Source organism: Podarcis melisellensis, assembly GCF_964234715.1.
Source record: "Podarcis melisellensis genome assembly, chromosome: 9".
NCBI lineage: Eukaryota > Metazoa > Chordata > Lepidosauria > Squamata > Lacertidae > Podarcis > Podarcis melisellensis.
Window position 1 is genome coordinate 4,716,844 of NC_138541.1, and position 17,161 is coordinate 4,734,004.

The following is a 17,161-nucleotide window of genomic DNA, read 5'->3' on the forward strand; positions in this document are numbered from 1 at the left end:
TTGTGAAGTTAATTAATTAATTAACAATTTATTATTTATACCCCATCTGGCAGAGTTTCCCCAGCAACTCTGAGCAGCTCCCAATCGAGTGTTAAAAACCAATACAGCATTAAATATTAAAAACTTCCCTAAACAGGGCTGCCTTCAAATGTCTTTTAAAAATAGGATAGCTGCTTATTTCCTTGACATCTGGTGGGAGGGCGTTCCACAGGGTGGGCGCCACTACCGAGAAGGCCCTCTTTCTGGTTCCCTGTTACCTCACTTCTCGCAATGAGGGAACCGCCAGAAGGCCCTCAGCGCTGGACCTCAGTGTCCGGGCAGAATGATGGGGGTGGAGACGCTCCTTCAGGTATACTGGACAGAGGCCGTTTAGGGCTTTAAAGGTCAGCACCAACACTTTGAATTGTGCTCGGAAACGTACTGGGAGCCAATGTAGATCTCTCAGGACTGGTGTTATATGGTCCTGGCAGCCGCTCCCAGTCACCAATCTAGCTGCCGCATTTTGGATTAATTGCAGTTTCCGGGTCACCTTCAAAGGTAGCCCCACGTAGAGCGCATTGCAGTAGTCCAAGCGGGAGATAACCAGAGCATGCACCACTCTGGCGAGACAGTCCACAGGCAGTTAAGACTTCCCTTGCATGCATAGACAGGCTTTGGTGAAGAGACCAGACTAAATTGCGTTTCCAACGGTTTCTGCGTATGCTGTTGAGGGAAGTGAGGGGCAGATGGGGCTCGTCAACCTGGGAAGATAGCCCATCTAGGAGAAGGAAAACTCTTATCCTAAATCTCCCATTTCCTTGCAGGATATTTTTGGGAGAAGAAAAGGCTAATGGGTAAAGCCTGCAAAAATCCAGAGTGGATCTCCTAAGTTGGTTGGATGGTGCCTCTTTCAACAACTCCTGCAGCCAAGTTGGCGCAAAATACATTGCACTGCTTTCGTTTGGACCAAGGCTGAGAGGAGAGTATTGTGGTCTGGGCAGCCCAAAACCTCCACAAACACTGCCCATTCTTGCGCCCTAGGGAGGTCTCCTTGGTTACTTCTAATGATGCGGTTTGACTTCTACGGAAGTGAACTCCATTGTCTTTCGAGACAGACGGGTGCCAACAGGAAGCACATGCAGGAAATGAGTGCCTCTATACCGAGAGCGGGACACAGGTGGCGCTGTGGGTTAAAGCCTCAGCGCCTAGGACTTGCTGATCGAAAGGTCGGTGGTTCGAATCCCCGCGGCGGGGTGCACTCCCGCTGCTCGGTCCCAGCGCCTGCCAACCTAGCAGTTCGAAAGCACCTCTGGGTGCAAGTAGATAAATAGGGACCGTTTACCAGCGGGAAGGTAAACGGCGTTTCCGTGTGCGGATCTGGCTCGCCAGATGCAGCGATGTCACGCTGGCCACGTGACCCGGAAGTGTCTTCGGACAGCGCTGGCCCCTGGCCTCTTAAGTGAGATGGGCGCACAACCCCAGAGTCTGTCAAGACTGGCCCGTATGGGCAGGGGTACCTTTACCTTTACCTTTATACCGAGAGCAGCACTTGCTTCCATGCGCCAGGCTGTACAACATGTCAGTTATATGCCTTTAGCAGATGCAGTTATACCAGCCGTCCACGGGCATGCAAATCGGCACAAGCAGCCGTCCACGTGGAGGTGCTCTGAAAGGAGTGAGTTGTATTTAAAGTGGCCCCAAGGAAAGAAAAGCGAAAAAGGGCCGGGTGGTCTTAGACACTGAATGGCTGTAGGACGGGGTTAGTGGACGACAGCGTTACTGGACGACAACTTCTAGCATACTGCAAAACAACAGAAGGGCACCATGCTGTGGAAGGACGGTGGTTGCTTACCTGATTGCCCTGGTGGTGGGATACCTCCCACGCCTCGTGGCAACCTCACAAACACCGAAAGAACAGCAGCTTTGTTGCCAAAACAGGGCTCCAGCGCTATGGGTTTGGGGACAGTCTGCGGGGGAGAAAAAAGAGCATAATTTACTTCATGCCAGTTTCACCTGATTTTGCCAGCTTAGGAGCTGACCTCTAATCTTCAACCAAACCGCAATCCAATCTGCAGCCACAAACCCCATGATGCGCTCTACCTGGACAGAACCAACGCAAGGGGCCATAAGAAGCGCTCACAGAATGGAACAGAGGCAGCATCCCCTTTTTTATTTTTAAAGTCAAGGGAAAGCAATCAGCAGCTGTGTTTTCTTGCATCTGATTTATTTATCTTTGCTCAGCTTTCTTTAAGCGATCTCTCCGTGGTTAAATACAGGTTTGTGTGCACACATTCCAAGAATCAATTCAGCCAATACTTTTTAGCAGGCACAGCAGAAGCCAAGGTTCATCCGTGCCTCTGCATAACCGGGGAGGAGGGTGACGGCAGGGTGCAGAAGGAAGAGGAATACCGAAAAAGAGCATCTGAATTACAGGCTCTGGGAGTTGGAGCAGAACCAGTGCTTGGAGGGTGGCAAGTTCCCCAGCCTCAGGTACAAGGCAACTCCTGGGAGCACAGGAGTCAGACCATTGGGTCTGCCTAGCTCAGTATTACCTACACTGGCTGGCAGCAGCTCCCCAGGGTTTCCCAAAAATCACAGACACAGGTGGCATTCCTGAGTACGAAATTCATTTTTCTCTCTCAAGCTCATGCCGCAAACCTCTAGCCCTCTGCAATGTCACGCTGGTTTCTTCTGTGCAGCTCCTGAAACATGTCTAACATGCACTTAGCAGGGCTCCAAGACCCTGTGGTCGAAAAGGTAAGAAAATAAACTGGAAAGTGTTTCCATCTATATTTCACTTTGATAGATCAGCAGCTCATTTTAATGGTGCATGTAATTAAATCGAAAAGGTACTAAGGAGCTGTATTTCAACATCTATTAAAAGTAGCAGAGTGTTCTCAATGGCAAAGTAGCTGGGAACAAGGCACGGAAGCTTGGGTCTTTGTGCGAGCAAACTATCAGAGAAGCAATTACAAAAGGAAAGGAAAGGAAAACACTGTTCTGCTTAGCGGCTGGTACGTTTTGTTGCTTATAAAGTTTCAGCTTCAAGCAAATTCTTTTTATGACGTCCTAAACAGAGCAATTATTGCCTTTTTCGTTAGGTGAGGCATTATAATGCAGTACTTCTGAGCCAAACAGAAACTAAAGATGTTAAAAGAAAGGGAGAAGGAACCAAAGTCACCATTAAGTTAACAAATGCCTAACAAGGCAGTGACAGAGAGAGAAACCAAAATTAGTGCCTTTACGCATCTCTAGTATTAAACGGATAACAAACACACTGATGGATTAGTCCCTGCAAAGCATTTCGCTGTCTACCACAGGGAGGCTGATATTTACAGCAGCCTGTGCCCTGGAATCTCCACTCCCTATAGAGTTGCTAAAGTTCAAAATAATTCTTTTCTTACAAAAGCAGTGGAGAACACACTTGCACCATATATTCTGCCGGAACTCAATTACTAGAACTAATGGGCATGCAGTGCCAGGCAACTCCAAGTAATACATTGCCCATGGTGGCATCCAGCATGGAGAGAGAAACAGACAGAAAGAAGAGGAAAGAGAAAGAGGAGACAAGTATATATACACCGTATTTTTCGCACCATAGGACGCACTTTTTCCCCTCCAAAAATGAAGGGGAAATGTGTGTGCGTCCTATGGGGCGAATGCAGGCTTTCGCTGAAGCTGGAGAGCGAGAGGGGTCGGTGCGCACCGACCCCTCTCGCTCTCCAGGCTTCAGGAGAGCCCCACCGCCAGCCCCACAAGCTCGGGGAACAGCGGGGAGGCGGAATACCGCCATCCCGCTGTCCCCCGACTTGGTTAGAAGGCTGGCGGGGGGAGAAGCCCTCCCGCTGTCTCCCGACATGGTTTGGAGGCTGGCGGAGGGCTTCCTCCTCCCCCAGCCCCGCAAGCTCCCAGAGCGATGCCAAAGCTGCGTGCAGCTTCGACATGGCTCTGGGTCCCGTTCTGGGGGAGGGGGAAGCTCGGGCTTCCCCCGCCCCAGCCCCGCGTCTCCAGCCGGGAGAGGGTCGCGGGGGGCTGCTTTAGCCCCACGCACGCTCTCCCGGCTGGAGAGGTGACACGCGCATATGGCAGGAGCATCCATAGCCGAGCGTCACCTCTCCAGCCGGGAGAGCACGCACGGGGCTAAAGCAGCCCCCCGCGACCCTCTCCCGGCTAGAGAGGTGACGCGCGCCTATGGCCGCTGCTCCCTGACCTGCTCTTTGGGGCTGGTGGTGGGCTTCCCCCGCCAGCCCCAAAGAGCAGGTCGAAAGGAACCTGAAGCCTGGAGAGCGAGAGGGGTCGGTGCGCACCGACCCCTCTCGCTCTCCAGGCTTCCAAGGTAGCCGCCTGAACGCACCTTAAACGGCACCTTGTTTTAGAGCGGGAAAACAAAAGGGGGAAAATTCTCCCACTCTCTGCGCAGAGCCTCCTGCCGCTTCGCTGAAGGGGCGCTGGGCAGAGAGCAGAAGAATTTTTTCCCCTTGTTCTCCCCCCTCTAAAGCAAGGTGCGTCCTATTGTCCGGTGCGTCCTATGGTGCGAAAAATACGGTAAATAGTGTAGAAGAGGAAGGATGGGGAATTGGAATCCGGCAAGCAGACTGGATCTTTGCCTCCTCTACGGGCCAACTTTAACAGGTGGGCAGGCCCCCTAGCTGCCAATCACCCAACCAAGTAGCCAGTTTTCCTTTGAAATCAAACCAAGCAGTCAAAGGCCCACAAGCTGATTGGCAGAGCCTGCTAACTCCACTTTCAGTAGAGCACCACATGTTTACCTGCCCTGCCTGTAGGTGGGCATGGCTTGCCTGAAAGGGTGTCACAGACCAAATGGGAGCAGAGTAGGCATTCCACACCACGGTTTAGATTAGTGCTCTTTCACCTTGGTTCTTCAGATGATGATGGACTACAACTCCCATCATCCCCATCCAACTTAGCCGATGGTCATGGACGATGGAAGTTGTAGTTCAACAGCATCTGAGGAGCTAAGGCTGAAGGACACTGGTTTCAGGAAAAGGAGAGAAAGGCAATGGTCCAGCTGTTCAAGCAAGCAACTTACAGGATGTGCAGGTCCATGATCTTCATTAACATTTCAATTGATATTGAGCCAGGCCAGAGTTACGATAGCATGTTTATTTTTTAGGCTACTTTGGTTTAGGTGCATTCCTTGTAATAGAGAATGAAGACGAAAATACTTAAGGGCAAGCCTTCCCTACTAAAAGAACATGCAACCCCCACCATCTCCCTAATCCCCCGGTAATGTATGAACCCCTGTTTCTGCAAAGGAAATGAGAAGTGCACCACATTCACTCAGAGGGCTTGGGACTTGTTTGCAGGTTTCCCATAGGCATCTGGTTGGCCACTGTGGGAACAGGATGCTGGACTAGGTGGACCTGATCCACCAATCTCTCCTTAGGCTCTTGTTTTCTTAATGTGCATCTCATCAGGTGAGTCACAACTGAAGGGGAACTCCATGGAGTTCATCTTCCCTTTCCCAACCTGCAGGTGCCTACTCTTCTCAACGGAATGGCTAACACCGCAGAGCTGAAGGCCTCCCGCTTCCGCGCCCAAGAGGCTGTTAGTGTGGTCCAAGAGCCTTTGCTTTGACTCCCTCTCCCAGGAACAGGAAGCCTTGCTAGATAGCCCAGCTCCCACAGTGACAGAACAGGTTTCTTGGATCTTTGCCCAGACAAAGCTTCTTACTAAATATGGTGGCCTGTCTGACACTCCCCCGCCCCGTTCTTAGGGGCGTCATTTCGCAAGATGCCGTGGAAGTGTGCTGAGATACCTCGGGGGGAACTTTCCGTTCTGCCCCATTACTTTTCTTCACATAAATTCACCAAGTCGCAAGGTCTAGGGATTGATAAACACATTCTTTATAAAAATAAGACGCCAACAACAAAAAACAGATTCCCCGTACTCGTTCTGAGAGCGATAATCAGTCCTAATTAAGTATTGCGAAACACCAGATGAATCAGTGAATTGGGTTATCCTTTTTCAAATCCAATTAATGGTGATAGGCAGGGCCAAACACTTAAAAAAATAAAAATGCAGAATGGCCACTGAACATGAACCCGGGGGGGGGGAAATCCTCCACACACTTCTTCTCCAACCATGTCCATTAAATCCCCCCATGCAGTGGTAGTATGTACAGTGGTGCCCCGCAAGACGAACGCCTCGCAAGACGAAAAACCCGCTAGACGAAAGGGTTTTCCGTTTTGGAGGCGCTTCGTAAAACGAATTCCCCTATGGGGTTGCTTCGCAAGACGAAAAAAGTCTTGCATCCCCCCGTGGGTTTTTTTCGCTTTTTTCACCCTTTTCTTAAGCCGCTAAGCCGCTTATCAGCTGTTCCGCTGATAAGCCGCTTAACAGCTGATCGCTGGAAGCCGCTTGACAGCTGTAGTGCTAATCCGCTAAGCTGTCAATGGGCTTGCTTCGCAAGACGAAAAAACCGCTAGACGAAGAGCCTCACGGAACGGATTAATTTCGTCTTGCGAGGCACCACTGTATGTATGTATGTATGTATGTATGTATGTATGTATGTATTTAATACCCAGCCCATCTGGCTGGGTTTCCCCAGCCACTCTGGGCGGTTTCCAACAAAATATTAAAATACAATAGTCCGTCAAACATTAAAAGCTTCCCTAAACAGGGATGCCTTCAGATGTTTTCTAAAAGTCTGGTAGTTGTTTGTCTCTTTGACATCTACTGGGAGGGCGTTCCACAGGGCGGGTGCCACTACCGAGAAGGCCCTCTGCCTTGTTCCCTGTAACTTGGCTTCTTGCAGCGAGGGAACCGCCAGAAGGCCCTCGCCGCTGGACCTCAGTGTCCGGGCTGAACCATGGGGGTAGAGACTCTCCTTCACAGCCCTGCCCCACTTGTGAGCGTAGAAAATGCATGAGCTGAAATCCCGGCCCCACCCTTTGAAACCCTACGAGCAGAATCACCCAGAGGTCATCACAGCCACCGCTCTGCTGTACCTACCAGGAAAAGTTGGTCCCAGGTTTGCAAAAACTGTCTAACTCCATGCCTTGCTAAGCTAGCTAGAAATAATTCATTAAACAACAAAGGTTTGTTTCCTCCTGCCGCTCCTGTATCTAAGGAGCCTTTTTAGAATAAAGTGAAATTTTAGCAGAGCTAATCCATTTTGCACACCTCAGCTGCCCGCATAATCTCCAGCTCTTTGTGGTGGGCAACAGTGTCCCCCTGCCAGGTGTTCAAAGGGCAGCGTGTTCCTTTCCATGAATTAAAAAGCAAGGTGATGTCAGCAGAGGCACCAAGTGGAACACAGAAGCCAAGAACAGTTTGCCTCCTTTTGCTCTGATGTCCCTGCACATTAGAATCTGCTCAACACCTGCCCACCGACACGGCTTGCATCAAGTGAACTGGTAGCCTTAGAGGCATGTTTTTAAAACGCTGCAGAGGAAGGGGTGCTTTTGTTTATTAAAGGGGAGGACTCGTAAGTTCAGAAGGCTACTCTTCCCCCAGTCTGAAGTGCTTCGTCAAAGGTGAGCCCCAGACACATCCAAATTTGAGCCTGGGCTCATACTGCCTTGAAGCAGGATCCGGTCACCGCCATCCCTTCTGTCTACCAGCTAGATCTCCCCCCCCCCTCGAAATTTGCAACTTAGCAGCAAGGTTTCCAGTCCCCTCTGTTTCCCCCTCCCTTCCTCAGGATGTAGGAACCCTGGAGAAGTAGATTTGCCAGAGCTTCCATTACCAGGGATGCGACCATTGCAGCATGCTAGGCACTGGAAAGATGGAGAGAAGGAGGGAGAGGAAGGGAAGAAGAGGAGGAGAAACTGTAGAGAGACACCCTGCTGCCACAAGTTTGGGGAAGGCGATGGAGTCCAGGGGATCTCCAGAGATGGGGAGATTGCATCATCAACTCATCTTTTGAAAACCCTTGCAAAATCCTCAAGACAGCACTCCCCTCCTCCCGAAGCATTCATAAAGGAAGATTACAAAAAGCAGAAATCAAGGCGAATCTAATTCACCCAACACAATTCATAATGCTGCCCCAAACCAAACACTGAAAACTCAGAGGTGGTGTGATTCTGCGAACGACACACTGGACGTGATACATGTGCAAAAAACACAGGAATCTGAATGTTAGCCGTTTAGGGAGAAAAACCACAATCCCCAGATAGTCAGTACCTTTATTAAGGGTGAACTGACCAATGGATATTACACTCCCAGCCTCCCTCTTTGGGGGGGGGGCAACAACACAAGCACTGCTGTATCTTCCTTTATGGGGTGGGGGGTTGAGAAGAACTGCTTGAGGGAAAGTAGAATTTTTAATAGAATGAAGACAAAAGGGGGAAAGGTTTAATAAGCCAAAAACCATCCCTCTCGTATGGTATGTTCTCTTGTGTGTGTTTGGAGTTTTTTAACAGTCATGTCTAGTTTTGGTCCATCGAGATCAACACAGGAGAAGGAGCAAAAGTGAGAGAAGGAACATTAGCCGCTGAGGCTGCGCCCAGCAAAATTAATGAGAAGAGGAGGAGAGCTGATGAAGGCAGAAACCAGCTGAAAGAAAGGACCTGAACTGGCTGGCTGGTGGGCAGGGACAGAAAGCCAGTACAGGACAGAGAAGAGGTGGGATTTGGTGGAGTGGGGGGAGAGTTTGGCAGGGACCCACAAGGGTGTGTTCATAGGGGGAAACCAAGCTCTTCTGACTCCGCTTGGATTACTTGGAGCGATCTGCTACCCACACGCCCTGAGGCCATGGACCTCATTGGCTTTGCTAAAAGTGCATGGTGCTTAGATACAGACATTGGGAGGGTCTTGTTTTGCACCAGTGGGTCATACTGCCAGGTGACCTCCTGGTTATACCCAGCTCCAAGATTACATGAGGATCTACGCGCCACTAGATAGATTGCACCAGAAATATGGTTTTATTTCTTTAGTACAGAATGTTAAATTGCCAAACAGCTTACAAGCTTTGCTAATCTTAGATAATTCACACCTGCCGATTATAAAAGCTACTTCAAAGCAATATTCTTCTCGGAATAAGTGGATGAAGAAAGCTCAGCTCTAAATCTGATTCGGAGCAACTCTGCCAAAAAGAGAGAGCTGTATTTCACAGGTATCTAATGACAAAACAAGCCGATAAGCCTTAGAGGGTCAACTTGCCACACTGGCCCTTGTGAAGCAAAGGGGTACCAGATGCAAAACCAAAATGGCTGCCCACCAGCTAGCTGGAATATAAAAGAGGGGGGGTAGTTGGGAAGGGGGGGAACCTCTCCTTTAGGCTGCTAGTCACGCGTTGACTTAGAAAGACGTCATTCCTACTGGGTAAATCGCTCTCTCTTTTCCTTCTTATGCACTGCAGGAAATATACTAATTGAGACTACTGTTCCAAAATGAGTCCAGCTGCAAGACATTCACCTAGGATGCAATTAGCTTAATCTGACCTGCCAGTTGGCCAGGCACAAAAGGAAAGTGAGAGACCCTTGCTGACTAAAATGACCCATTTCCTACCATTTGGTGGGCCGCTGGTAAGTTAAGCAGTCGAGGGCCAATTCGCACGTGGCGTTCGCCTGCACAGTCACCATCTCCATGCAGAAAAAGCTCTGGGGTGCTCCGAACTCGGGATCCCCACAGGATCCAGCCCTGCCAGGACAACTGGGTAGCAAGGAAGCAAGGAACAGTGTGGGGTGGGAGGCCTACTGAGAAGAACTGGCAACACTGGGGAGGAACCAAGCTCCTTTCCCCCCCACTCTGTTACTCCAGAGGCAGGGGGGATGCTGCCCCAAATATCTGAGGGCCACAATTTCCACCAGCTGCAGCAATAGGCCCCAGAAGGGATGCATCCCAGAGATTCTTCCCTTTGGCCTGAAGGGGGCGGAGCAGATCCTCTTCCTTGACTGCTGTTCTTGCAATGCAGCAAATAAGGCTCTGGTCTCCCCTGTGCCTCACAGTGCCCATTGGGGCACACCTTTGCGCATTGGCATAAAAGGAGCGTGTAAAAATTAGCCAGGGACCTGCTTGTGGAAGCTGCCCCTCTCCTTGCAATTCCCAAGAGCGTGAAATTGGGGTAGGATACAAATCTGCCTAATTTCCGAACAAAGCGGTGCCCTTGACCATTTGTACAATATTCACATAATGCAGCCCTACACACAGATAGCTGGGAATTTAAACCGTTGTGCAGGCACAGCCCAAGAGTTTCTGGCACCTGAGCCAGACAACCCAAATGGCCAGTCCTTCTCCCCACCTCCCTGGAATAGGATCAGGGTCCCGACCAAACCACATTGGCAATTTGCACCTGACCTACACCATCCAGGGATTATACTCAGAGGTGTTACATGAGCACTTGTACACCTGGGTGTCTTCTGCTTACAAAATAAGCAGAGCAAGGAAAAGGAAGCAGGAGGGGGCAGCTTGCAGAGAGACAAATTAGGTCCTTTTTTGTTTCCCGTGCTGAGAAGCGACGGGCAAGCCATCCCCGCGCCCACTGCAGTCATGCCACTTGAGTTTAAGTCACAGATTCTACACTCTCACACATGCATACACAAAAGTTAAGAGGGTTTCGATAGCTTGTACATCCATGAACTCCCTAACCCTGCTCCGCATTCAGAACAAGGGCTGTCTCTTCCCATATTGATGGCGAACATATGCCAAGTTCTCACGGCTCCCTGGCTCGGGGAGAAAAGGGCGCAGATGAAAAAGTGGCAGCTTGTCAAATCGTCTCCCAGGAGGAGCTGGAGGAGCAAGGAGGCAGAAGCAGGAGGGGCGAGAGGAAGCAAAGAGGGAGGGTGGAGGACGGCTGCGGGAGCAGATCCCTGGCCCAACTAGCTGCAGGAGAACCTGGAGAGCCACTGCCAGAGAATATTCCCAGCCCTACCGGGAGCTGCCAGGAACTAAACCTGGAGTGCTTGCATCGATACGTGGTCCAGGCCTGGTTTGAGGGCCAGAGCACAATGGCGCCTTTGCCTGGCAGTACATTGCGGGTGGGGCTTGCCTGATACCCAGCGTCTTGCCCTACCTTCTATGGGAGCTTCCTTCCTCCCTGTGCCAGGCACTGGCAGCAGTGGTTTGGCTTCACCACAGTGCCTTGCGGGGGACCACAGCTGATGCCCCTCCCTCTGTGCTGTGTGCCGGTTGTGGGCAGAGCTGACTGGGGCAATTTGGCTTCACGCCGGTGCCACGTGGGGCCAAAGCCAAATGATGCTCCTTTCCTTTCAGCATTGCAATGTGTCACTATATCGCGATGTTTAGCTGGTGATGCATCAGGATGTTTAAAAGCTGGCACCAGCCAGCCCTAGAAGGCAGAGCATTGGCTCTACCAACTGAGTCAAAGCCCTTCCTTAACTGGCTGCATCTCAGAAAGCCCACTCTCCTTGCCTCTGCTATGATGCCCCCCTACAAATCAGGCAGGCCAGTCACTGGTTCACAACCCAAGGGGCAGTGGATACTATCCCACAGCAGAGACACTGGAACTGGGAACAAGACGATGTTAGAATTCCTGCTCCATGGTTGCAGTCATGGGATTGTTGTCTTTCACATGAAGGTGTACGTTTTGACTCCACAGAGTGGGAAGTGACGGAGACAGGATGTTTGTGTTACTGTGTTCCGTGAAGTGGGACTATTGTCCTTTGTTTTGCTGAGGCCTGTCACATGCATGGTGCGCAAATTCTGCGGATCCCTAAGTGTGCCGATGTCTGTTGGCATCGGTCGCTGTAATGTTCAGGCAGAAGAAAGCTTTCGAAGCTCCCGAACAAAAGACCAGGAGGGAGAGAACATGCCAGTTGGGCACGTGTCTCTGCCAGAGTCCTACTCGAGTGTAGGCCGAATTCCTGACAGACTATGCTTCCCTCAAAGCGGGGGGGGGGGGGTGTCAGTTGGAACAACCAGCTCACCACCACTCATTCCTAAGGTTGTATTTCTCCTTTCTCCACCTATCCCTTTGCCTTTCCAGTGAGGTGGGGAGTGCCCCCCCCAGCAGCTCGGACTGGTTGCAGCACTGTGAACCCACCCATGAAGAGTATGTGCATGAGCAGAATTATGTTCCAAATCATAGAATTGTAGAGTTGGAAGGGACCACTCGGGTCATCTAGTCCAACCCTCTGCAATGCCCGACGGGATTCAAACCCATGACCCTGAGATTAAGAGTCTTATGCTCTACCAGGTGAGCTATACTAAGTGCATACAGGGGATCTCGGTGTCGGTCCCACTCACATTCATTTCATTTCACTCTTAATTATACCACCTTTTCTCTCTCTATTATTTACTTTTACTTCGTATTCTTCCCGCATGGATCACGTCCACAACCCGAGTGTCCACTGTACACACATTTCCTCCTCCCCCTAGTTGCAGAGGCAGCAATGTTGTAACATGCAACAGATTCCTTGGTTTCTGGGCAGTTATCCAAGTTATTTCCCCAACTCTCAGCCACAGGGCAGCATGCTGGGGTTAGAAGCAGTTTGTCTGGCAGTGGCACTCCCTCTGCCCACTGCACCTGTTGCCAGGCTGGCTTTCCAGATCACCTGCTGCCGAGTGAGCCCCCCCCCCGTTGTAACCAGTTGTACCCGAAAGACTTTCTTAATACTTAGCCAATTAGCCTCCCCCCATCCTTTGAAAGACCGTGCAAAGAAGGCTTTTTCAGCAGCACCTACAGCTATTTCCAACCAACTGTTCTGGCATATTAAACTGTATCCTTCTTGATTACAAGGCATAAAAAATCTTTTTAAAAAGAGCTGCAACTTTTATTTAAACCAACGTAACCTGAAAGATGCAAACGAGCAGCCTGGAGAAAGAAAATTAGATCAAAAACAAGGCCTGCTGGGTTTCGAATGTTTACGGCTTCTTTGTGGCTAGACTTCTAATATTGCCTTCCTCTCCTCTCCTCCACCTCCCTCTCGCAAAAGCCGGTCAAGCAGCACAGCATCTGTGAATATTAACTACGGGAACCGTGCTCCTACAGGGTGGTCCCTCACCTTTACGCTGCCTCCAACGAGGTCAGGTGGCTCCTCGTCCGTTTCTAAGGCAACGTTGATGGACGCAAAAGGGCGACTGGCCATCTGCTGCATCTCTCGGAGCAGTTGCTGTTGAATAAATGGAGAGATGTTAATACGGCAGCCCGACATATTCAAGGGTCACGGGCGTTCATGGGATTTTCACACAGTTGCAAGGAAACAAGAGAGGCGGCTGGCACTCTGTGCCCAGAAAGAGAATAATTCAAGATTAGCAGCCAAAGAAAGTTCAAGCAATACTGATATATATATATATATATTAACAGGATGTGGCAAAACATGGGGTGCAGGATCAGACCTGCCGCCACCACGACTCTGGTCCTGAGTTAGGGCAGGTAGACTCATGGGAGTGGTAGTGAATTCAAAACAAGTTCACAGCACGGTCCATTTGTGTTATACATTTACAACCTGAGCTGGGCAGGCTGCTCAAGAGGCATCGCCTATTAGGACAAGGCACAGTGAGATAAGCATCCCTTTGTTGCCTTCATTCGGAGATTCGTCTGGACGCTAACAGTCACATACCTGGCAATGCCCAGAAATCCTAAGAAACTAAAGTATCGGTTCAGTTTTGAAACCAGGGGTTAGAATAAGGGAAGTTTTGGAAGGTCCGTTCTTCTGCCATCTTGATTCAAAATGGCATCTGATTACAGTGGTACCTCGGGTTAAGTACTTAATTCATTCCGGAGATCCATTCTTAACCTGAAGCACCACTTTAGCTAATGGGGCCTCCTGCTGCCGGAGCACGATTTCTGTTCTCATCCTGAAGCAAAGTTCCTAACCCGAGGTACTATTTCTGGGTTAGCAGAGTCTGTAACCTGAAGCGTATGTAACCTGAAGCTTATGTAACCCGAGGTACCACTGTACACCCAAGCAGATGAAAACCTGTTCCTTTCCAAAATATATACTAGATGCGAGGGCTGAGTTGGAGGTGATGGATAGTTCAGCAAGGGTTGCAAACCTCTGCTGCGACCAGGGCTCTCACCACACACCTTCCTGCCATATTGAGACTCACAATCGTGTGAACAGGAAACAAAGTGGTCCTTTCACAAAGAAAAAACTCAATGTTTCATTGAGAGAAAACAGGCTTGGTTAAGTGACTTACAACTCAGAAAGGAGATGAGGGCTGAGTCAACCTTGAATCCCATGATTGTATAGAAAGAAGTTCTCTCTAGGCAACTCACAAGTAACAATACACCCAGAAGAACTAAATGAGCAAATATATGTACTAAAGCATCACAAATTTGTCCAATGTAAGGTAGGTCTCATAACTCTTCTGCTTTGGGATGACGGTGGAGAAGGTGTTCATTGCATGCCTGTTTCCACAGCAACTTCAATGATCCATCACACACACCCTCCAAAAAACCCCTATTATGAGCATGTAAGAAACTAGCTGGCGTAAGAAAATCTGCAGAGCCAGATAGCCAAGCGCCTTCCCCCATCACACGGCTGGTTCCTGCTTTGTTTTTGCTCAGTTCAGCATTTTCAAATTGTTTTCCAACCTGTTCCCTACTTCTCTGGCCTGCTTCCACCTATATTCTCCACCCGGCTCCATGAGTTTTGTGGTTTTAATTTTAATTGCACGGTTTTATAATTAAACGGTTGCATTTTGTGAATTTGGGGGGATGCTTTAGAAATAATTTAAAAAGCAGGCCACAAAATTTAAATGTTAAGTTGCACGAATGTTTTACCCTGTGATTGAGTGGGAGGTTAACGTATCTCCACTTCCCCCGCCAGCTGCAGGGCTGATACTGCACACTGACAAATTATAATGAAACAACAGCAGAACAGAGCGAAACCCACAGCATCAGCCATGTAAGGTCAGCGGGTCTCCCAAATCCATCAGATTCATGTACGCCACAGTACGGAGGACTATATGTCTGCTTGAGATTAACAGCAGCTGTAAATAACTCAAGGGCCTGCCAACTCCTCCAAGGTCCAGAAAAAGAATTGAACCAAAAGAGCAAAGGATATAGAAATTATGCTGAGTGGATTGATCTGCAGTCTGTATTGCTTAGGGGCATCTATTTTCCCAACTTCCCACCAGTTGCTGGGGTATTTGAGGGTTTTGTCTGGGGGGGGAGAGGGGTTGCAGTTATTGTTGTTTTTGTGTCTTTACTGTGAGTTGTGTGGAAATTGTTCAGTTTGGTTGCTTTTGATGTTTTATTTACTGTTTAGGACTACTTTTGTAGTGGGGGGTGTTAGGGGACAGTAGTTCCTCTGGTGGGGGATATGTCATGCTCCTTCTGGGATAGTTTGTCCACCCTAAATCCCTACCCTGCACTCAGCTCTCACCTCTGGCTCCTAGAAGCTGTGACAGCAGCCACACCCTGGGAATGGGTCCAATGGTCAAGAAAGTGGTTTCTGCACAACACGCTGCAGAGGGAGGTGAAGAGCAGATGGGTCTTGTCAACCCATCTAGGAGAAAGGAAAACTCTAATCCTAAACTTCCACTGTCTTGAAGGTAATCTTTGGGAGAAGCGAAGGCTAAGGAGTAGACCCTACACAAATCTGCTGGAGTCCCTAAGGCAGTTGTACGCAACTTCTGCAGCCAAGCTGGTGCCAAGCGTATTGCTCTGTTTTCTTTCAAACCACATCATAGAATCATAGAATCATAGAGTTGGAAGAGACCACAAGGGCCATCGAGTCCAACCCCCTGCCAAGCAGGAAACACCATCAGAGCACTCCTGACATATGGTTGTCAAGCCTCTGCTTAAAGACCTCCAAAGAAGGAGACTCCACCACACTCCTTGGCAGCAAATTCCACCGTCGAACAGCTCTTACTGTCAGGAAGTTCTTCCTAATGTTTAGGTGGAATATTCTTTCTTGTAGTTTGGATCCATTGCTCCGTGTCCGCTTCTCTGGAAAGCAGAAAACAACCTTTCTCCCTCCTCTATGTGACATCCTTTTATATATTTGAACTTGGCTATCATATCAGTGAGGCCAGAGTGGGGTCTTGCCGTCTGGGCAGCTCAGGACCTCCATCCACACTGCCCAGGCCTGTGCCCCATGGAGGACACTTCAGTGCAGCTAATGCACTGGTTTGACTTCACCTCCGGTGGTGCACTCCATTGTCTCTTGAGACAGACAGATGCCAACAATGTAGTTTTTTCATGTAGAATTGTGAGAGCCTGCCATCATGTGCAATTGCCCTGGGTGAAACAAGACTGGTAGGGGTGGTTCAGTACTTCCCCTACTGCTAGTTCAGTGAGGTCAGACTCAAGAGGTATTTGCGAAGCCTGGACAGGGCTTCTGCTATTGGGTAACCATGCCGGATTAGCTAGCTGTATTGAAAAGAGGTCAGGCTCTCAGCTGGAAACGCCCAGCTGCAAAAGGCCACAGAGCTCTTCCCACTATTTGAAGCATCGTTTTGAAATCTCCCTTCATTACTTGGGTCCATGGTGCGGATGTAAAATTACTGAAATGAAAAGTGTCCTAAAAATACACTGAAAGCCAGCCATTATATATACAGTGGAACCTCAGTTTTTGAACGTAATCCGTTCCGGAAGGCCGTTCAACTTCAGAAATGTTCGAAACCCAAGAATCAAAGGACGGTTGGCAAAATGCATTGAAAACATGGAATGGAGCAACGCACCTCGGAAAGCCGTTTGAGATCCTAGGTGCGTTCAAAAACGGAAGCAAATACTTCTGGGTTTTCGGTGTTCGGATTCCAAACTGTTCCACTGTACTTTGCTTCCAGAAAAGGCTTGGAGGATGAAGGGAGTTTTGGAGGTGGAGTACAGTCTCTGAGAACACCTCTCTTTAAGCCCCTTGCTACACTTAGCATTTTATAAGAACAGGGGGATCTTATCAAAGTCAAGCTTACAGGACTAGGAACTAGCCCAGAACAGCAACTGGAAAGCTCCAAGGCTTCAGGCAGAGGTCTTTTCTAGCCTGAAATCCATCCCAGAAGCAGAATCCAGAGTGTACCAGTGGTTCCCCAATTTTTTGCCCATGGACCACTTGGAAATTGCTGAGGGTCTTGGTGGACCACTTAATATTCCCCGCCGCCGCCTGTTTGTAGCAATTGTGAATCCTGGATGCTGAATTATTTTGACAGTACAGTCATACCTTGGTTCTCGAACAGAATGCGTTTCAGGAGTCCATTCGACTTCCAGAACTGTTCGAAAACCAAGATGTGGCTTCCGATTGGCCACAGGAGCACCCTGCAGCCAATCGGAAGCTGCGGAAACCACACCGGACCTTCAGCTTCCGAAAAT

At 49.5% G+C, this 17,161-nt stretch overlaps 1 protein-coding gene across 1 annotated transcript in view; it reads right to left on the reverse strand.

Moving 5' to 3' along the window:
- The window catches only part of ATRN (attractin), a 165,335-nt gene that overhangs the window by 7,192 nt on the left and 140,982 nt on the right, over window positions 1–17,161 (reverse strand). Inside the window, 2 exon segments of the mRNA XM_081924761.1 lie at window positions 1,832–1,946; window positions 12,909–13,016. Of these exon segments, the coding sequence (XP_081780887.1) occupies window positions 1,832–1,946; window positions 12,909–13,016 (223 nt within the window).